Source organism: Agelaius tricolor, unplaced genomic scaffold (assembly GCF_023055355.1).
Source record: "Agelaius tricolor isolate 1412-34295 unplaced genomic scaffold, bAgeTri1.0.p SCAF_1, whole genome shotgun sequence".
Taxonomy (NCBI): Eukaryota; Metazoa; Chordata; class Aves; order Passeriformes; family Icteridae; genus Agelaius; species Agelaius tricolor.
The window spans coordinates 105,926,486-105,948,801 of record NW_027269261.1 but is presented as its reverse complement, the minus strand read 5'-3'; the positions used below and the strand labels follow the sequence as shown (position 1 = coordinate 105,948,801).

Here is a 22,316-nt window from a genome sequence, read left to right as displayed (position 1 = left end):
TAGAAAAAAAAATCATTTCCAAAAGGCACAATTTTCTCGACACAAAAATACAATAAAAATATATGGCCACTGAAATGCGGGCTCCTACCGGGATGCGGTGCCTGCCCAGCGGGATCCCGGGCCCGCCAGGGTTTCGCCCTCCCGCCCCTGTCCCGGCACCGCAGCTGCAGCGCCGGGGGCGATGCCGTGGAGGGAAGCCGGGGACGCCCGCGCACCCCTGCCCGCCCCGCCGGCGGCTCTGCCCGCCAGCCCGCGCTCCTCCGCGACACGGCCCTGCCTGGGACCGCCCCGGGAGCCCAGCGTAGTGGGAGGGGGCCTGCAGCGCTCCCCTCACCCCCGCCCCGCCACGGCCGCCTCCCGCATCACTGCTCGCGGTGCCGGCTGCCGCTCTCCGGGTCGCTCTGGTCGTCGGTGAAGCAGACATCCACATCGCTCTCGTTGTCAGTCTTTTGCTCCTGCTCGGGCTGCGCATAGCCAGAGTCACTCTTGTCCTCGGCCGCCTTGCCGAGGCTCTGCCCCGGGTGCCGGGATTTGACGTGCCGCTCCAGGTCGCGGCGTCGCACCAGCACCTTGCCGCAGTACTCGCAGCGGTAGGGCGTGTTGCCCTCGGCGTGCAGGCGGATGTGTTTGTTGAGGTTGCTGGGGTCCCCGAAGGGCCGCAGACAGACCTTGCACTTGAGCGGCTTGTAGCCGGTGTGAGTCCGCATGTGGATCTTCAGCCCGTACTTGCGGGAGTACAGCTTCCCGCAGTACAGGCACAGGTGCCCGGTCTTGGGCTTCCCTCCGGCCGGCCCGGCCGCCCCCGCCGGCAGCGCCTCCAGCCTCCCTCGGCCTTTCTCGGCCGCCAGCTCGGAGAGCTGCTGCGTGTGCATGGCGATCTCCCGGTCGATGCTGGCCAGCGAGCCCAGCTCTGCGGCATGCAGACCCGCCGCCGGCCCCGCGAAGTACGACACCGACTCGGGGTACTTCAGGAGGCCGCCGAGGTGCAGCTTCAGCGGGTAGTAGGGCGCGGCCCCGTAGAGCAGCTCCCCGTTGTAGACGGTGAGCGGCATCACCGGCAGCCCGCACTCCCCCGCGTACGCCTTCAGCCCCTCGAAGGGCGGCAGCGCGAAGCGCTCCAGGGCCCCGCCGGGCAGCGGTGGGTAGCGGGCGGGCGGCAGCGCGGCCGCGGGCAGCCCCCGCTCCACCTGCCGGAAGGCCGAGGCCTCCTCCAGCGGCGACAGCAGCGGGAAGGCGCGCAGCCCGCCGCCGCAAGCCAGCCCCGCCGCCGCCGCCTGCGGGGTGGCCTCACCCGGCAGCGCTCCGCACTTCGGCGGCGCCTCGGCGGCGGCGCGTCCCGCCTTCAATCCCCCCAGCAGTTTGGAGAAGCCGAGGGCGGCGGCGCCCCGCGCTTCTTCCCGCAGCGAGCCGGCGGGGCGGAAGGCCGAGCGCGCCCCGGGGCACAGCGCCAGCCCGTTGCCGCCCGCCGGCCCCAGCAGCGGCCCCGGCCCGCGGGCGGCCCCCACGCTCATGTCCAGGGCGCGCTCCTGCTCCTCCTTGCCCGCAGCCCGCTTGGGCAGCGCCGGCTTGGCGAGCGGCGGGGAGGGGACGACGGCCTCCCGCTTGACGGCCTCCCGAGGGCCGCAGCCGGGCGGCGGGTGGCCGCGCAGCGAGGCGGCCGGCAGCTCCTTGGGGGGCAGGCCGAAGGCGGTGGCAGCGGGCCGGCCGTGGTCGTGATGAAGGAAGGGCCGGCCGTGGCTCAGAGCGCAGTGGAAGTGGACGTGGGCCTTGAGGCTGTTGGGGTATTTGAAGGTCCTCCAGCAGTACCAGCAGATGTACCTCTCCTCCCCTGCGGAGGCAAGCGGAGGGACCCGTCAGCGGCGGCCGCGCATCCCCGCGCCTCCCCGCGCATCCCCGCGCTCCCTCTGCCTCGTCCCGCCCCCGCCATGCTGTGCCGCGGAGCGGAGCCGTGCGGGCGCTGCCCGGTCCGGGCTGAGCTCCCGCGAGCGGGGCGCCGTAGGGCCGGGGGTAGCAGCTGCTGCCGCGAGTCGTCTGTCGGAGGGCCCATCTGTTGGCGTTTGCAGAGGAGGTAGCGTATGTCAGGGAGTCGGCTGCACCGAACAAAGGCCAATCTAATGATCGTGAGCCCCTCATTACGCGGCGAGACAATATCCGATATGTATGGGCCATATGTAATCGTTCCCTTTCAGAGGACAATGCCCTTTGTACCCCGTCCCATTTCGACTTCTCTCAAGCGGAACAGACCTCGGTGGCCGCGGCTGTGGTGGCTGCCCGACACCGCAGAGGCTCAGACTCCGCTTTCCCCCTCCTGGCCTTGCTTGCCAGGAGGGAACTCCCAAGGAGGAACATCCCCAGCCCCGACGGTGAAACGCCGCCTCTGTGGCCACCTGTCTGTCTAGCAATCTTTTCCTTCCTTCCTTCCTTCCTTCCTTCCTTCCTTCCTTCCTTCCTTCCTTCCTTCCTTCCTTCCTTCCTTCCTTCCTTCCTTCCTTCCTTCCTTCCTTCCTTCCCCACTTTCCCCACTTTCCCCACTTTCCCCACTTTCCCCACTTTCCCCTTTCCTTTCTCCTTCCCCTCTTCATTCTTTCCCCTCTTTTCTTCTCGTTTTCTGTCCCATCTTTCTCTCTCTCGTTTCTCCCAGTCACCATACTATGCTGATAAGCCCTTGAATTTCCCTTTCGGCTCCTGCCCACCCTGACCGTCCCCAGCTCACCCTCGCCCCTCAGTTTCATGCGCCTAAGGTGAGCCCAAGCACCGCACGGAAATGAGAGCCCTCTCCAGGCCTGGGGGCAGCTCCTCACGTTTCAGGGAATCCCGTGGGGGAGGACAGGGGTGAGACCTTGCATCGTGCCCCTCGTCTGTCGGGGCACCCGGGGAGGGCGGGTCGCCGGGGTGGATGCGATGGCCGTGACCAGCCTCCCTGTCACCGGCTTTTGACAGGGATCAGTCGATATCCGCTGCGGATGGAAAACGGAATCTTCGCTCTCCGCGGGAAGCTCGTGTGCCAACTCGCGTGGAAGCATCGCACGCTGTTGCGTGTATCTCGCTGTGTGTGTGCTCGCCGCCGTGGGCAGCCTTTCCTCGCTAGCCGTGGAGAGCCAGCCCCGGGATCTGCAGCATTGTGAAGGCGTTGGGAGCTCCTTTTCGCCCCGTCGAGGAGGGGAAGAGACGGGACTGTGTCTGCCCGGGCCCCAGAGAGCCAGCGGCCATGGGAGGGGGAACCACGGTGGCAACCCACTGCCGTGCTCGGGAAAAGGGGTAAAAGAGCGGTACGGATGGAAAGGAATACGGCCACGGACCCCACGGACCCCCCTCCGCTATCTTCGTTTGCCTATGCAGGTCTCTTCAGTCTCTTCAGCGGAGCGGCGCGGGTCGGCCCTGGTTTCCTCGGCAAAAGATGGTCGGGACTGGCTCCCGACCGCCACGGAGCCGGCTCGGCTCTTCCCCGGCTCAGCTAGCGTTCAACAAGAACGGCTCCAGGGAAAAGATTAAAAAACAAACAAACAAAACACAAAAAAAAAAAAAAAAAAAAACAAAACAAAAAAAAACAAAACAAAAAAAAAAAACTACCCTCCCCACCAAAAACCACTTCTTTCTCACCACGGTAACCCAAATTAAAGGGGTCAAACACAGAAGAATTCCAAATTTTTGATTTGGTTAGGTTTTTTCGTTTTGTGCTTTTGAAAAAAAAAAAAAATTCTCCGAATTTCTTCCACTGTCATTTTTCGATTGGTGGGGGTTTGAGAGTTTAGTTTGATTTTTCGGCTTTTTTTTCAGCATATGATCATTAGAAGAAGAGCACTTCAGCATGCTTTGCTGAGTCTGTATTAATCAGTCTGGAAACTGTGGGACCGAAGACACAGCAGATCCGTAGGTTCACTTTGCAAATCAGCCTCGCTTCGACGGGGCGAGGAAGATGCCGCACTCTGGGAGCCTCTTGCAGACCTGAGCTCTCTTTCATTTTTCCCCCGAGTAGCACTGGTACCCATCCGCAGCAAGGGCTGCTGGAGAGGAGTGGGGCGCAACACAGCCGCGTGTCCTCCTTGCCACCGAAACTTTGCCAGGCTTTTCGAGGGAGCGACCCTTGGCAGATCCATGGCCTCACTGCCCTTCGACGTGGCGGGGACAGAAATGTGACCAAGAGTTTCTTTCCTGGGTGTAGTTTTCGTACAAGGAGGGATTTGGGCTCTTGCACGGTGTGATATAATAGCCAGAGCCTGGCCTTCCCGCAGCCATCCCTTCGGGCCGGACCCTGGTCACCTTGCGGAGCGGCCAGCCGCGACGGGCGAGGGGGCAGCTCCTGCCCGGATCGTGCACTCGCTCCCTTCCCGAGGACACTGAAGGATCTTCTGCGTCAAGCAGGAGCGCCTGGGGCTCCCTCATCTCCCGCGGAGCGGGCTCAGCCCGAGGGGAGTGCCCACAGGCAGCTGCCGCCACCGACGCCCCAGGGAGCGCCCGGACCCGGCACCAGCGAAGGGGGTGGCCGCCGACAGAGAAGCCCGACAAGTGAACGCTGAAGTGTTCCGTCCTTTTTCCCTGGTCTTTTTTTGAATGTGCTGCCACCTTATCATTTTGTTAACACCGGTGTAACTCCAGTAAGAATGGGTTTGCGGATTGAAACAAGCCGTCCCAGACGGGTGTCTTCCCCTTCCCAACATCTTTGCATATCCTGATCTCAGGGTGATTTGACACCGACTTAACCTTTTTCCTAATGTATTCTAATTTACAGGGACTGCCCAGTACTGCCCAGTTTTGGCTTTACTATGTGAATCTACCCGCAAGAGAACCTGAAAAGAGTCTCTGAAACTCTGAGAACGGAAGGTAAACCCGATGTTTTTAGAAACAGCATCGGGTAAGCTGAGCTGAGCCAATTTGCTGTCTCGCATACCAACTATAGCGATGTTTCACAGAAACCCCATTTGCCTATCAAAGAATCATTAAATCGGGCCGATGACGGAACAACTCGACGCACGGGGGCCTTTCCATACGCCACCGAGTTAATAGATCACCCTTTAAATGTAAGCAGATGGAGCCTTAGTTTAAAGGGTGGTGGGTTAAATTCACGGCAGCTGTACTGGCATTTATTTTTCTGAGGGCCCACGTTTGCCTACCGCAGTTTGAGATCCCGTCAAATGTGTCAGCTAAAGAGGGTTTGTTTTGTTTCATTTAATTTGGTTGCTCTGAAATGAGTGCCCGCATCTGTACCTTTCTCGTCGTGCGTTGGCGTGGCCGTGACGGGGATGTCAAACCACTGCGCCAGAGGGTTGGAGTACCAGACGGTAAGCTCCTCTCCCGGCTGGACATCTCGCAGCGCCCGGTAGAAAATCTGGAGAGGGAAGAAAGGAAACTTCTTCAGGAGGCTTGAGAGGCAGGCAGGTGGCGGAGAGAGGCGCCATGCCAGCCCGGAGCCGCAAGCGGGGTACCTGTCCTCCTGGCAGATCCGCAACAGCCTCCAGTGTCTGCTCTTGGGAGTTTCGGGCAGCTCGGATTAACCCTATCCATTCCAGGGCCGAGCTCCCGGCTTCATCCACTAATTCCCCTCTGACCATCCGCACCTGGAAAACAGGCGGCACTGCTGTCATTTTCACGTGAGACGAAACACAAAAAGAGCAAAAAGCTTACCCGTGCCCCGGCCTGCCTGCCCGCTCTGCCTGGCCCGTCGAGCTGCTTCCCCACACTAGGCAGGGGGCTGAGCATCGCAGCTGAAAGCAGCGGCGAGAGCATCTCCTTTTGCCGCCTGTTTAACGCTTCCATCCTCACCCACCTTTGGGTAGGACGGTCCCCAGCTCGCAGGTGCCCTGTCCTAGCGGGGGTTGCAGCTCTGCAGCGTAAGGATGGAAGAACCCGGGCCCGGAGAGGGAAAACGGGATCTTTCCCTTGGGTAGCATTGATCCAAACGCACCTTGTCCAGTTGCAGCTGTTACATTTCGCTTAAAGCTATATTAAATACCCAGGTACGATTTTAATTTTCTTTTTCTTTTTGTCTCTAAGTCCGTGCAAAACCATTGCGACATGCAGGACTTGTCGGGAGATAGGGAGGGGGAAAGGGGGGAAGATTCTGCTTAGCTACAAAGTCCCTGTAGCCCCATACTTCATAATCTGCTTGCCCATACAAAGAGAAAATGAAGTGCCCATTCCCTGAATGACCGTGCAATAAAAGTCATCGGAACAAAGCAGTCTAAAGCGAGAAACCAAGGGAGCCAGATGAGAAATAAATTTGAGTGGGCTGGCAGAGCGTTTAAAAACAATTAAAGTGCATTAAAAATCCGAGCGGAACGCGTGAGCCGCGGCTGCCCGGGGGGCGAAAGGAGGGGTCTCATCCGCAGCCCCCTGAAGAGCCTGATGGACGGGGCGAGAGCCCTTGGCCGCCTCCTCCTCGCTGCTTCGCTCGGACACGGACGGACCCCGGAGCCGGCAGCCGTGGGGCCGACATCGCTGCCGCTCCGGCTCTGCGGGTTGATTGCGGCTCCAGGGCAGGAGAGCCCCCGAGGCTCTGGGGGAAGGTCGAGCTGCCCTGGGCTGCCCCGACACCTGCGACCTGCACCCCGGCGCCGTCTCCGGGGTAGCCCCGGTCCGTCCTCTCGCCCCACACTCCCTTCAGGCCCGAGCCAAAGGACTCGCGGCCGGGAAGAGGGATTGGGGGGCACGAACCCGAGCCAAACACAGAAATAAATCGGTGCATTTGCCTCTGCCCTGCTCCTTCCCGGGCCAAACGCGGGGGCTGTGACAGCCTTGTGCCCTCGCCTCGCCGGGGCTCCAGGAGCGAGGAGCCGGCCGTGGCATGTCCCGGCTCCTCCAGGGAAAGGGGCAATGCCCCAGTGAGCGGAGCCCCGGGGGGCGGGGGCTGGGTGGCGGGACCAGGGCCCTCCGACATCGGGCACGGAGCTCAGGCGACGCTTCCAGCACGTCTCTGTCCAAGGCGGGGGAGCGCCCACTCCTCCGGGAGAGCCCCCGTGTCCTCTGGCCTCGCCCCGGAGGTCGGCAGGGCTGGGGGCCCCGGCGCTGGGGAGGAGGGGGAGAGGGCACGAGCGGGCAGGCTCTCCTGGCAAAACCACGGGGAGACATCTCAGGACGTTCTGGAAATGCTTCCCTTTGCTTTCCTGGCTCTCTCTAAGAAGGGAGGATCGAAGAGAGACGGGGGAAGAGCAGCCTCTTCTCCCAAAGCCGGCTTCCCCCGAGTCAACGAATAATCAAAGTCCAGCGGTGCAGGAGCGACCGTAGGAAAATACCTTTTTTTTGGGTCCTGGCTCCTTGCGGTCTGACAGGTACTTGCCCAGTTTGAAGGTGCCCGGCACGGGACCCAGGCGCAGCCCAGCCGGGATGCAGCTCTCCGCGCTGACGCTGATGGCCGGAGCCCTGCTGGTTTGCATCGCTGCCGCCGGGTGCGAGCGCTCGGGAACCCCAACTACTTAAGGGGGCCGGAGTGACAGCGGCAGGCGGCGGGAGGATGAGCACAGGCGTATCTCCGCCCGCAGAGTGACGCGGCGCTGTGAGGACGCCGGCTTTTCAACGGGAGCAGGAGGGGTACCCCTTGGCAGGGGGATGCTCTGGGGCGCAGAGTTTGGTGAGAGAGTTTGGCTCCTCGAGCAGCTGCGGAGTCCCATCCAAGAGGGTCACATGGAGCCTTTCCCTAACCCTCCTGCATAATCAGGCGGAGTGAATGGCTGGCAGACAATGGGCCAGGCGACCTTCCCATTCCTAAAAATCCAATTTGTCAAGGGCAAAGAAAAGGCGCTGGTGAATCAAAGGTCTGGAGGGACCATTAATCCTCAGCATGGGGTATTGTCCCCGAGACAGTTACGATATTTTAAGTGACAAATCCACTGTATAATTTCTCCATAAATTTTACTTCCTTTTATTGTTCCTCGACAAACCAGTTTTGGAAAATAAGTGACTATTTTAAGTCTACTTGGCTGAGCCTTTTGAGGTTTAATATACTTCAAAGATTTTTAATTCTCTTCCCTTGGCTTTATTGTAAAGGAGATTAAACAAAGAGATGGGGAATGTTTTGAGGACTTGTTAACTTCTATTGATTCCCGGCGTGTGCCATACAGAAATTGGGCAGGTACTTGATGGGAAAACACCAGAAAATACCTACACTTTTTTTTAAGAACGACCATATTACCATTTCAGTGGTTTGGTTTCAGGCCAGTAATCTGTTTCAGAAGAGCTTTGATCCTCAAGGAGGATGAATAGCACAAAATATGAGCCGCCGTAGCCCCTGTAAAACACAAACCGCTGCACCTGCGAGCGCTGGGAAAGATGTGTCTGTAGTTCGAGCGATTAAGAAATAGAGACAGGAAGAAATAGAGACATAAAGCCACCAGGAAACAGGCAGGCACGGCCAGAAGATAATACAGATATCTAGCAAACAATGTGCAGCTGGATTCCTCCTTTAATGCATCCACAAGTTCCTTGCCCACGAGCTAAATCTCTTGCACTGAAACCGCTTTAGGAGGTAGTACCTGCAAAAAGCAACTGTAAATAGAGTCAGAACGAAGATATTTGAATAGAGCGTGTGCCTATGTCCCTCCTCTTCGCATAAATATTTTAATTAAGATAAAATGAAGTGCTAAGATTAAGTCATCTTATGATTCAGGCTGGATAAATGTCCCAGGAATTTTCCGGGAGCTGACAAGGAAAAGTGTGCGACTTTTTTCCTTAAGTGCATACAACAGTTCAGATGTGCCTGTCAGACCAAGAGGGACACTAACAAATTCAATCTTCCACTTTCACTTTTATACTCCTATCTAATTCTTGCTGGTGGGTTTTCTCTGCTCCATGCCTCATAACACTCCAAAAAGATTTCTAAACCTTTCTCCTTTGGAGAAGCTGCAAAGTTGCACATGACATTTTATCCACTGCTTTCGGAAACAATGGCAGAGATGGAGCCCTTTTTTTTCTTCTTCTTCTTTTTTCTTTTATTTTTTCCTTTTTTTCCCCCCCGTGGCGTTTTTGTAATAGTCAGCCCTAATAAATTTCAAGGGGAAGCCAAAAAGCTACGCTTAGAGGTACATCTGCCAACAGATGCCAGGTAACTGAGCGGGCTCTTCTCAAGTAACCCGCTTTCTGCAAGATGAACCTTGGCACGTCGCTTTCGATGCGGTTGTGCGTGGGAGCTTTACTGTGGATTTGTTCGCCGCCGTCACGAGTGGCACCGTGAGAGCAAAGGCCACAGGGACGCGCACGGGGAGCGAGAGCGATTCCGAACCGGCACCTCTCACCAGCTGGCGGCCGCGGAATTCTTCTTTCCTCTCTCCCTGCCCTTCACCGCGCCGGAGAGCACTGAAAGCTCAGCCCGGCAGGTCACCGCGGCTGCTGCGATGATATTTGCCCCGGCTGGCCCCGCTCGCCGCGGCACAGCGCTGCCAGCCCGCCCGGGGCCGCCGCCGCCGCCTTCCCGGGGCACCGGGGCCGCTGCCACGGCCGGGGCGAGCCCCGAAGTGTCAACGCCGCTGCAGAGCGGCGGAGCTCTGGGCTCCCGAGGGCTGCTCGGGGCGGCCCGTCCCGCCTTTGGCGCTGCCCGCGGGCGCGGAGCTGCCCCGGACGGGCGGCACCGGGAAGGGACGGGGACAAGGACGGGACGGGGCGCTGCCACCGCCCGCTCCGGGGGCTGCTGGCCGGCACCGAGTCCGCGCAGGCTGCGAGTGGATTTTCAGTACTGGTCCGTATTGGTGAGCGCCAGGGATAAATGTCGCGCCCGCCCCACCCCGCACCTTCCCCCTGTAGCATCAGTGACCATCGATCGCTTCTCTCCGGGGTGCAACGCCAGGGACCGTCCCGGCAGCAGGGATGGGTTCGTTTGCACTTCGGCAGGGCTGGCAAGAGGAGGGGGGAGAGGATGTGGGGAACTGAAGATGACCCCTTTGATCAGCGGTATGAATGGGGGGAAAAAGGATAAACAAGAAGTTGAGAGCAATAAATTTAAGCCATGAACATGTCCCTGTAACCTCTGGCCTGGCCACTCGAGGATGAGACCGGCTTGAAATTCCGCGAGCCGCAGAGGTAGAGAGAGGGCCTTTAAGGCGACCAAGGTACCCTACTGCTCCGCCTCGGGAGCCGCTCCCTCCCAGGCCTTAATGAGTCAAAAAGCGTGAACGACACGCGAACAATTTTATCAATAGGACCATGTAAAGGCCGACTGTGAGGAAAGTTATTTATTAATATAGCCGATTGTGGCTGGTTCCCATCCACTCAGAAAAGAAAAGCCCTTGCTCTGGAAGCATTCACACCAGTTCTCCAATTTTTATTCTGTCCTGTGGCTCAAAGTTGAAGTTCCCCAAGTGAAATAAATTGTCCACAAAAGAGGAAAGGAACCACATTTTCTTTTATTTTTCCTTCCCTAAAAAGGAAGGGTGAAACCGATCTAATGTGCCCACTGGAGCAAGATGCAGCATGAAAGGCCGGGTGTTAAAAGTAAAAGCAGCCTTTGGAGCAAATGGGATGGAAAATTAAATGAAATTAAATAGCTTGAACGACCGTATTGTCCCTTATTAAAAAGACACATTAATTACATGGTTTCAGCTTTATTCAAAGACAATGTTTAGACTCAATCAAAACATTCCACTATCGCTCTTTATATACTTAAACCGGGCTACTAGAGGCACCATTAAAGAGAGATCACTTTTGCCCAGAGATGCGATGAAAGTTATTTTCCTTGGCGGCCCTTATTTATGCCCACCGCTGAACTGCCGGTGCCCCTGAGTAACACTTTGGCACACTGTTCTCCCTGATTTAACAGGTTGCCCCATAATGAGGCATGAATGTTAAGGAACAACAGTCATCCAAAGAGGCACAGTTGCAGAGAGCAATGTCCCACCAGGGAGCTCCATTCAAACCATCAAACCGCTCCGGCACAGAGAAGGTTCAACACCACATTCAGACCAGCATGAATGCCTGTATACAGGGCCCGGCTCATTATGCCGCAGAGCATCGCAGCGGAGGCTGGAACAAAATGCTGCAAGTTCATTCAGCAGGCCATACTCCGGCGGGGCGGCCCAGCCGGCGGCTCCCGGGGTGACCTTTTTCCCAAATGGCTTTGCCCCGACAGGGCTGCCCTTCCCCGGGCTGCGAGACGGGACGGCCCGAGGCTCCCGGCCCTGCCTGAGCAGGCCCGAGACTCCGGCAGGTGGATAGGGATGCAAGGCACGGGGCAGAGGGCAGGGAGGAGGCTTGCTGAGACCCTGAAACACGGAAATCCTCTTTAAACCGAAGAGACCAAAATGGTCTGAACATCTTTTTATTTTCGCTTTTTTCCCCTTTTTCTTTCTTTTATTTTTAAATAAAATTTTTACACTTTTCTCTGTTTCTCTTTTCCCCCTTTTCTTCCTTTCTCTTTCTCCCCTTTTCCCTCTTTCTCCCCTTTTCCCTTCTTCTTCCTCTTTGCCCTTCCCTTCCCTTCCCTTCCCTTCCCTTCCCTTCCCTTCCCTTCCCTTCCCTTCCCTTCCCTTCCCTTCCCTTCCCTTCCCTTCCCTTCCCTTCCCTTCCCTTCCCTTCCCTTCCCTTCCCTTCCCTTGTTCCCTGCCTTTCCCCTTCTCTCTCTTCTGCTATTTCCACGTACCTTTTCCTCGATCTCGCTCACCTTCTCTAGCTTCAGCCGCTCTTTCTCAAACCCCCTTCTCTCTACCACAATTTCCTCTCCTCTCTCCCTTCCCCTCACTTCCATTCCTCCCCCGTGACGCCGCCCGCAGCAGCCGCTGCCGCCCCTCCGGGCGCTGCCGGTGCCCGGTGCTCGGTGCCCGGTGCCCGGTGCCCGGTGCCGACCGGCGGGGCCGAGCGGCTGCGGCCGGGCCGGCGGCCCCCAACCAGCTGTGCGGTGCAGACGAGATGCGGGTGGGATATTAAAGCAGCTTTTGAATAGTAATTCAGGTTCTATGGGAATCCGGGCAGATGACAGGAGCTCGATTTGGTATTCGTATTGTTAATCGCGAGCGTCAGCCCAGATCGGATCCAAACACGTTTTGTGCTCGTTAAAAATTCCAGTGTAGGGGCTGAGATTTTTTTTTTCTTTTTAGCTCAACTTCAATTGGAGGCGAAGCTTGCGGCATAAAGTATTCAAAGTCTGTCTAAAGTTGCCTTTTAACCGTACTCCCCTTCTCCCGCAACCCCCACAGTATCTCTTGGTTCTTTCGGTTGACATGGTGCAAATAAAAGTCAGTAAACTTGTTGCTGAATTGCAATGTTTCGGTGTACCTTATAAATTCATACCTTTTCTCCCTCGATCGCCTCAGAATGAGCCCCTGACTCAATTCGATTTTCCTTGCTGTTGGGCACATTTAGGAGAAAGTCTATTTGTGAAGTTCATTTCTAGGCAAATGTATTCAAGAGCTGATTGGGATGAATAGGACCGTGTGTCAGCCGCCCCTAATTGGGATTAAAGCACTTCGGACCATATGCAGAGAGTGACAGAAATTCTCAGGTTTCATTGTGCTCAGACTTCCACCCGCCTGGACACTCCCCCTGGAAAAGGGGGATTTATAAAGATTTCAGGGAGAAACTGAGGAAATAAAGGAGACTCAGAAAATGACCAGTCTAATGTGTCTCTGCGGGGCTGCCAGCGTGGCAACTGCCGGGGACAAGGACTGGCAGTGGTGGGCAGTGGCGAGAGCCCTGGCCCCGGGGTTCCCTTCGGAGGGAAGGGCAGCAAGCCTCAGGTTTCTCGTGTCCAGCTTGCTTTCGGGTTTAGAAACGCTGGGGGTTACATTGGAGTGAAAAGCCCCATGAAAAAACTTCCTTGGGTGATTTTAGCCGAATGAACGGGCCCCCAGAGGGGAAGGGAGGCAGAGAGAGGAAATGCAAGTCTCAGGCAGACACCACTGCCTGCTCAGGCCAGGCTGACATCTGAGAAATGAGGTTTTTTTGGGATGCCGTCCTGCTGGAACAGGGATGGCCGAGGGCTGTACCCCCTGCTCGGGCCTGCCTATCTAGTAAAAGATGCCACGGCCCTGACTGGCTGCTCTTTAAAGGCTCCTTCCAACCCAAACCACGCTGTCAGTCCGTGTTTTTAAGCCAAAGCTGCTCCACGTCCATAGCCACCAATTGCCCGGCCCATTCGTCTGTCTGTCCATCTGTATGTCAGCCGTGCCCTAGCAGCCCCGGCACCGCAGAGCATCCTGCCAGTGCTGTGGACTCTGTGCTTGTGGGGCCACAGAGAGAGGCAACCTCCAGAGCTCAGGCCTGGCCTCCACACTGTCACTGTCCCGTGTGTGAGGTCATCGGGGTGCAGTAACCCAAAACGTGGTGAGAAAATTAATAATCAGGTGAGCGATTTCTAAACTCTACCGTCAATTATCAGAAAGACGATGTTTAATCCCATCACAGTCAGACAGAAAAGAGCCTGTGCCTTTGTTTGCAGAAGCTACTCTGTGCCAATGTGATGACGGAGAGCTGGTGACCGCCTGCTGCTCTCACCCTCTCCACTCTCCTCTGCAAAGCAGCCACGGTCCCGACGGGGCGGGTACCCGGCCGGAGGCACTGCCCGTGTCCCCGCAGAGGAGCCCGGCAGAGCTCGGCAGCCGCGGGGCGATACAGACACGACCGTGTCTGTACAGTGATGCCGAGCCGGGTGTCCCCCTGGGTGCGGGAATGCCTGGCGCTGCCTGTGGGCTTCTTCGTGGCGGTGGGAAAGGTCGCGCTCCCGCCGCCTGATCGCGCTGGTCACTTATGCGGGCACCTTCCCACCCGCCGTGGGGCTGGCTGGGTGGGGAGGGGAAACGGGGAGTGTCCCCTGAGGCTTCTGGGCATGGTGCCCCATTTCCAGCTTTGAACAGAGCTCGGTATGCGACATGCGAGGCTCGGCTGGCCTGGAAAGCAGCGCTACGAATCTTAACACCAGATACTGCTGAAGTCTCAGATCAGAACTGAAGTCGGTTCTCTAGGGCGGGTTTGCCCGTACATACCGCTCCTGGAAAGTGGAAGACCTGGTTCAGAGGACACTGACAGAGCCCTCTGTTCCCAGTCTCCTCCCGCACCGCCGGGTGCCCGACGTTCGTATTCTTGCAAGACAAAGAGCGGCGGGCACGGTGGTGCGTGGCGCTGTGCGGGGCACGGGCACAGCATTGGTGCCGAGTGGCCGCCGCTGAGGCCGTAAAAGCCCCTGATATAATTTCGCAGCAACTACGGCTGGCTAAGGGCCGGAGGAAAAGGGAAAAGCCCAGCCCTGACGTGCCTCCGCCCCGAGAGAGCCACGATATTTAAATACAAAAAGGAAAGGGCATCCCCGCGCCAGCCGGCAGCGCTGCCCCAGCTTTCGGAGCGGGAGACCGGGCGGGTTTGCTGGCACAGCCCTGCCGGGGCAACTCGTGTTTGCCTCTGCCGAGCCAAACCTTGGCCCCTCCCTGAGGAGAAAAAGGCGGCCCAGGCAGGGCGGGGGAACAGGGGCTCTGCCTCCGGCTGCCCGGTACCCCCGAGGTACCCGCGGAAGGGATGTCCAGGAGGTCCCACTGCCTGGAGGCTGCTCCTCTGGCTGTAGGCAGGGCTGCGTGCAACCGTGTACAGCCACAGTATCCGTAAGGGTCACAGGCACCTCAGAGGCAGCAAGGATGCGGGTTTGCCTGTGAGTCCGTACACATGCACCCGAGTATGTTTATGTGTAAACACACCCAGGGATTTATTTATAAATTGATGTGCTCGAGTCACTGTGATCCTTTTTTCCCCATGGTTTTCGTGATAAGAGCATAGGGATGAAGGCCTTTCATCTCCTTCCTGACCGTCCCTGAGAGACAGGGCTGTGATTTAGTGAAAAACACTGGAAAAGCCAAAGGTTACCGAACGTATACAGGACCGATGTCATAGGAAACATCCTCAAAAGTCTGCGCGGCACCGAGCTGTTCCTGCACTCCGGGGAGCAGCAGGGTGAGGAAACAGGGGGTGCTTCCCTCCCTCCCCGTCCTCCAGCATCAAATATCCCCCGGAATCCAATTCATGGAGCTGTATTCTGATCTGAGCTCTCTCTGAGTCGGACTTTGTGAGACAGCGGCTGTAACACTTGAATCAGGTTCCCTCCACCTCTAGGCAGGCAACCTAGTATTGACTTTTTAATTTCAGCCTAGGCTTTAATTGTTTGGGGTTTTTAAATATACAGTGGGAGTACCGTTCTCTGAGCATTTCCACAGACTGTCTCTATCCGTTCTGACAGCTTGATAGATTCCAGCCAGACCCTGAATCTCTTCCAGGGATGAAATTGTGCAGCGACAGGAGAAGCCAAAGCACGCAGGCAGAGAGCCCATCCCGCAGAGCTCCCCTCCTCATCCTCAGAGGACTTCTCTGCTGTGCTCAGCTCAGCTCAGCTCAAGGCAAAAAAAAGAATTATGTGAATTTGTTGCATTTTCCTGAAGAGCTTATGGGGGGTGAGGGGGGTTCATCTCTTTTAAAATCAGCTCAGTGTTTACAGAAGAATTGCAGCTGTAAAACAAGGCATTTAATTTCTGTAAATATTCTCCTCGAGGGGCACAGTTATAGTACGGTAACAGCAACGACATAGCTGGAGCTTGTTTCGTAGGTGGATGCCAAAGACCTCGGGAGAAGCAAGTGCCATCAGCGCCGGGACAGGAGCAGGGAAAGGCGCCCTGCCCGCTCCCGCGGCGGATGCCCTCGGTTCGGGAGTCAGGAGGTGCAAACGGTGGCGCTTTCGCCTGTTGGGCTCCCGCCGAATCCAGCGCTTGATCTGAGGACAGGCAGGGAAATAAATCACTGGCACGGAAGAAAGAAAGGGATGAAAAAATGGTAGCTGCTGGAAGGAAGATCTCTCAGCGCAGTGGCACCAGGGAGCAGGGCAGAGCTTGCTGGCTGGCTGGTAACAGTGTAAATGGAGAAAGAGATCGGTTTTGCCAGAGAGGAGGAGAAAGGGCTATAAGAGAGCTGACTTCCTAATGAGCGCATATAATGTTGTTAAGGGCTTCAGCGTTTTGTGCTGAAGATACGGCTTTTCAAGACACGACTATCAGCAAGAAGAAAAAAAAAATAGAACTTTAGCAAAAATGCAGCCATCGGAAACTGTTCGTTACACTCTGGTAAACATTCCCTCATGGTAAAATTGTTGGTGGGGGCGGGAAGCAGAGCAAGAAAACGCATCTTCTAGTATGTGCAGCTCTCTAATTAAGGAATTTGACAAACTGAAAGGTCCTTCTCTGGTCCCTGTGACTTGACTTTCTTTTTTTCTTTTTTTCCTTTTTCTTTTTCCTTTATTTTTCTTTTTTCTTTTATCTTTTTTAACCCAAATAAAGATACTAGATTTTATTTACATATGCTGAATACAGCAGGTTAAACCCAGATTATTTAGGGTTTATCAAGTACATCACGAAGAACAGCTCTTTTTCTTCTGTTTATTTTGCCATTGTACATTCCGACGCTGAAATATGCATCATTTTTGACAGATTTGGAGTTATAAGACCAAAGAAACTTGTAGGTGTCACCTGTCAAAAACAATTTTTCATAACAGCCTGCAGATGTAATGTTGTTCTTTCTGTTCATTGTTTGTGCTATTAAAATCTAAATAAAATCTAAATAAAATTATTCAGTATTTTTGCCCAATCGCCTGTGGACCGTTGCCCTCAGCTTCCCCAGTGTCATCATCTTTCAGTTTAAATATTCAAATATGCATTTAGAAGAAGAAGACAGATTAACCTCAGAGTTTCTGTCTCACTCTGCATCTCTCACACGGTAAACCAAGGGCACACTTCGGGCACAGACATACAGAAGGGTTAGCTCTCCCACAGCTGGGAGGGAAAAATCCTATTTATTTTCGAATATTTCCATCACAGCTTGGTATTTGGCGTGGGGGTCTTTTAATAAGATGACCTCCTTAAATTATTTGTGGAATGAACACTTAAAACCGGATTTGAATCAAGCTTTGCTCGGCTCAAAATATCAGAGTCGAACTAATACCTTCTTTCGTGTCATCGTTTTTAAAGCTGAATTAGGATGCCCACCGTATAGGAATTCTGCCTGAGAAAGGACTTGCCACTATTGTTCCTAAACCCGTGCCCCGAGGTATTTGAAAAACAAACAAATAAAATTGACTGCGCACACTGAGTTGCCGCTGGGAAAATGTTTTCAACAGTCCGTGTCAGCCAGAGCAGCCCGCCGGGCTTTAGGGCTCACCCCCAGGTACAGAAACAGCTTTCGGATGAGTGTGGGATTCTTCTGCAAACGCATGTCCCCACAGAAGGAGCACTTGACTTGCACTCATCCCTTCTGAGCCTTCCGGGCAGCCCCGAGGCGGCCGCACCCCCGGGCTCCGAGCTGCCACCGCCACACCGAGCTGAACGCCCCCGCTGGCGCTGCGGCTGGCGGCCAAGCCCCTGCCCCAACCGACCTGCGGAAAACCCTGCAACTCCCGACAACTTTCACTTGAGAAAGGACAGCCCCTTCCACAGTCTGGATGCCCCGTAGCCGGTGTGCTGAGATTTTCCAGTACTTAATCTTGCAAAGAAAAAAGCAATTTTTTCGAATTTGGGGAAATCAAAAATACGCGTGTCACCTGGGATGAGCTCCCAGGAGAGGAAGTATCTGGAATTTCATCACAGCCCACCTGAAGCTGTCACCCCGCCCCGTTGTGCCAGTGGTCAAAGCGAGCCCCGCTCTCCATGTGTCTCAACTCCTATCAGTATCAACCTTATCGGCGCTCCCCCCGCAGTCTGTCCGTGGGAGGAGAAGCCGGCCCGGAGCCGCGGGGTGTGCGGAGGGGATGCGGGATGCTGTCGGGGGGCAGGCTGCGATATCCCTGTCCTGCGGCCCCGCCGGGCCGGCCCCAGGGGCAGCTTGTGTTGGAGGCCATTTGAACCTGGGGCGAGAAGACAGCAGTCTCTCAAATTCCCTTTGGGAGCCCGCAAAACCGGGTGGAAAAGATACGCACAAGATATATATATATATATATTTGTGTGTTTCTCATATATGAAATCTGTCTGGGGGAATAGAGAGACGGAATTACATAACGGGGCAGGGATACAGTTTCTCTCTCCGGTTGTATAGTTTTTCTTTACTTATATAGATCCAGAAATTCCCTCTGAGTTTCTGGCTTGGAGAGAAACCGTTCGTTACCAGATAGAGCAAGGCAGCGAAGCCTGCCCTTGTGAAAGCATCTCTCAAGCGTGATGCGGCGAAGATGCAGCTAATTAACTCGTTTCTCTGTTTTCCGCTCATTTCTCTCCTGTAATGTCAGAAGCTTCTTGGGGAAGGGGGTGGGTTTCTCCTCGGGCCAGGCTCTGCCGTGCTCACCAGGAGCCGCAACCCCCTCCCGCCTGCCGGGTTGCTTCAAGGTTACCCGATACCTTCGCGAAGTCGTGCAGAAAATCCGGCTCCCGAGGTCCCAGAGGACCGAGTCAAGCAAGAAAATTAGTGTTCCTCATTTTATTCGAGTTAATAAAAGCGACACAACTGCTGCAATAGCGGGAGGCTCGGGTTGAAGGTGGAGGAGTTGCTCGCCAGGGGAAAATGCAGGTTTTTGAGTGAAAACCTGGAGGAATAGTGAGAAAAGAAGGAGAGGTCCTGAGGAAGTGGGCAAAGCCTCTGTGCAAGCCTGGAGTAGCAAAGGGAGCATCTCTGCTGTTTTGCAGGGGGGTGGGCTGCAAACCACTGCAATTTCACAGCAATATAATTTCCTCTGGAAGGGCCCAGAGCTTAAAAAATCTAAGCCCTCGAGACAGACTCACTTTCTCCTTCTCAACAAGGCATTCTCCACCATTTATTATCAGTCCTGCCTAGCTGGAGAGCTCCAAGACTACTGAGGGTTGCCCATCTACAACAAGGGTCATAAGGAAGATTCAGGGAACTACAGGCCTGTTAGCCTGGCCTCGTTCCAGGGAAGGTTATGAAACAGATTATCCTGAGTGCCATCACTTGGCACGTACAGGACCACATCAGACCCAGTCTGCACAGGTTTAGGAAAGGCAGGCCCTGCTTGACCAACCTGATCTCCTTCTATGACCAGATAGCCCATCTACTGGATGAGGGAAAGGCTGTGGATGTGGTCTACCCGAACTTCAGTGCAGATTTCAATACTGTCTCCCACAGCATTCTCCTGGAGGATCTGGCCAGGTATGGGCCAGATGGCTTAGACAGGTGCTTTGATGGGTTAAGAACTGGCTGGTTGGCTGGGCACAGAGAGTGGTGGTGAATGGTGTTGCATCCAGTTGGTGGCCAGTCAGTAGTGGGGTTTCCCCAAGGCTCAGTTTTGGGGCCAGTTCCATTTAATATTTTTATCAATGACTTGTACAAGGGGATCAAGTGTACCTTCAGTAAGTTTGTGGATGACCCTAAGCTGGGTGAGAGTGTTGATCTGCTGGACTGTCGGAAAACTCTGGATAGGCTGGATTGATGGGTCAAGGCCAACTCTATGGAGTGCAATAAGGCAAAGTGCTGGGCCCTGTACTTGGGTCACAAAAATCCCAAGCAGCACCACAGCCTGGGGGCAGAGAGTGACTGGAAATCTGGCCCAGAGGAAAAGGAACTGTGGGTGCTACTCAACAGCTGGATGAACACGAGCCTGCATGTGCCCAGGTGGCCAAGAAAGTCAATGGCACCCTGACCTGTATCAGCAATAGTGTGGCCAGCAGGAGCAGGGAAGTGATTGTCCCCCTGTACTCAGCACGGGTGTGGCCACACCTCAAGTCCCTGATCAGTTTTGGGCCCTTCATTACAAAAAGGACATTGAGGTGTTGGGGTATGCCCAGAGAAGGGCAACAGAGCTGGTAAAGGATCTATAGGGTAAATCATGAGGAGAGGTTGATGTTCAGCCTGGGAAAAAAGGAGGTTTAGGAGAGACCTTATCACTCTTTACAACTGCCTGAAAGGTGGTAGAAGTAAGGGGGGGGATGGTCTCTTCTCCCAGGCAACTAATGAGAAGATCAAGGGAAATGGCCCCAAGCTGCTTTAGGAGAGGTTGAGGTTGGACATCAAAAAGAGTTTTTTCATTGAAAGGGGGGTTAAACATTGGAACAGACTGCCCAGGGAAGTGGTGGAGCCACCCTCTCTGGAACTGTTCAAAAACCAACTGGATGTGGCAGTTTGTGCTATGGTTTTGTTGACATGCTGGTGTTTGGACAAAGGTTGGACTCAATATTCTTGGAGGTATTTTCCAATCTTAATGATTCTATGAAAAGTTGTTTAGGGTGCAGAGGGGCACCCAGGGATGCAGGTAGGATAGAGAAGTCTCCTGTCCTGGCTGGAGAGCAGCTGTGGTCAGCCTCCTGACTTCTCAGGAAGCCTTTCATTACCCATAACTGCTTAATGATTGTTTAACTGAATGTTTGGGAAGAGGTGAGAGAGGCAAACTCTCCCTGTGAGGTGCAGGCTACCTAAAAGACCCTTAATCCAGCACAGGTCCCCAATGTAGTGATCCTGGCAACTTGGTTTTTCCTGTAGGCAAAGCCCTCCCTGATGGAGCACATGTCCCATGTGAATGGGGGTCTGGCCCACAGGCTGATCTGTGTAACTCCCAGGGTTTGAAGGACAGCCTGAGTAACCATCTCAGCCTGGGCAGGGTGAGCTGCTCAGGATCCAGACCCACAGGCTACTCCCTGCATAGAAAGCCTAAAATTCGGAGTGGAGGATGACCAGAGGAGGAAAAAAAAATCATTTCAAGCTGATCAGAGGAGGAAAAAAAATCAAAACAACACAACATTGATATGATACTGCATCCTGCATAGGTTCCTGCTGCATGTTTTACTGAGAGGAGGTGGGGTTAAATGCCAGCGTCTGTGACCCAGAAAGGAAAACCCTTTGAAATAACAGGCTACTATGTGGGAATGCTGATTTTTAAAAATTATTTTAAGCAAAGATCAGTAGGAGGTGGCTGAACCATCTATCCTCATCAAGAGGTTCTCACAACAGAGCCGACGGTTTTAATAACACTTCTGTCCCTTGTTATTTATCCTCATGCTGTAAACCAAACCCTCATTATTCTAAGGTCTTTCCCCCATCAAATGAAATTATCCTGAATGTCTTTGATGTAAAATACTAAATGGTTGCTTCTGCAGGAGTCTGCTTTTTGTGTGGAAGTGGAAGTGTCTGTGATGGTGCTTCAAATAAAAAATGCTCCCATATAAATCCCTTTCCCCTGACACTTTCATTCAAAACAACAGGACCCTTATGTTCAGATACATGCATTACTGAGCAGCTGAACTTTCATTTCATATGTATAAATATTATTTGTGGCTACTTGCTGCTGGTTTGACACATGGAGTCACATCCAGGGTCACCACTCCTCCAATCCACCTTGCTTGTTGCAAAATATAGCCTAAAAGACCACCATTATTGGGAAAAATATCGGACAACTGTCACATTACCTCACTTAGTGAAATCATAACAAAGGCTTCCATTAGAAGTGACATAACATAAGCTGGAAGGGGTTTTCAATTCCACTTACACTTCTTTTCCCTGTTCCTTCCCTGAAATGTCTCACATTCTCAGCATGTTTTGTGGAAGCTTGATTAAAGTCAGTAAATCTGGTTTCGTACCACTCATTCATTTCCTGAGGGGATATTAAACAGCAGAGGGCAAACAAGAATGCTTATTGTCAGATCTGTGAAAAGATATGTACTGTTTTCAGTTATTAGATGAATATGTAAACATGTGAAAAACCTGAGAGTATCAGCAAAGACTGTTTTTGTGTGCATCCAAGGGAAAGAGATAAAGAAAATATTGTATTTCCAATTGTGGGGGAGGACACATGAACAAAAAACTGACCATGTATCATCTTATTTATTATGCTATTTATAAGATGTGGATTGGAAGAAACATATTTTGGGGGGGGGAAATCTATCCAACTATCTGGTGTATATTTATATCTAGCAATGGACTGCTAAGTATATTCAATATGTTTGTGATGCATTTTATTAGGGGGGGCAGAGGGGGAAGAGATCAGCAAGAGCTGACAGATAATTTCATCTCACAAATATGACAAAGTATAATTTTACCTGCAGGTTCTTGGCTGCGATTTTTTCATCCTATATCTGGATGTCCCTCAGAGCAGCAGCCAGGTCTGAGGCTGAGCAGGAGACATCAGCACACACAGCAGCACTGAACATCTGTTTCATGAAATCTTCGTCTGCTTGTTTTGACACACACACGCAGAGGACATGGTAAATAAAGCGATCCTCCACACAGCTCCTGGAAAAGAAAGGTTCAAAAGCAATGTCAAGGGGAAAAAGCTCTGTCCTGTCTGCCCCCTGTCATGCCCCTGCCCAAGAAAGCATCTCCCAGCTGGGCTTCCAGGGAGATGGAGTCACAGTGGCATCCACCCATGGCCATCAGCCCTCCTGCACTGTGGGTCCACACCAGCTGCTGGCCTGCTGGCCTGGCAATGGGCATCCCCAGCA

The 22,316-nt window shown here is 54.2% G+C and overlaps 1 protein-coding gene across 1 annotated transcript; it reads right to left on the bottom strand.

The window, feature by feature from the left end:
* Nucleotides 1–362: 362 nt before the first annotated feature.
* Nucleotides 363–7,370, bottom strand: PRDM13 (PR/SET domain 13). The gene is made up of 4 exons (XM_071433736.1): nucleotides 7,230–7,370; nucleotides 5,424–5,555; nucleotides 5,206–5,326; nucleotides 363–1,828 (listed from the first exon to the last, which is right to left on the bottom strand). The coding sequence occupies exons 1-4, from the start codon at nucleotides 7,368–7,370 to the stop codon at nucleotides 363–365; spliced, it is 1,860 nt and encodes a 619-aa protein (XP_071289837.1).
* Nucleotides 7,371–22,316: the final 14,946 nt, after the last annotated feature.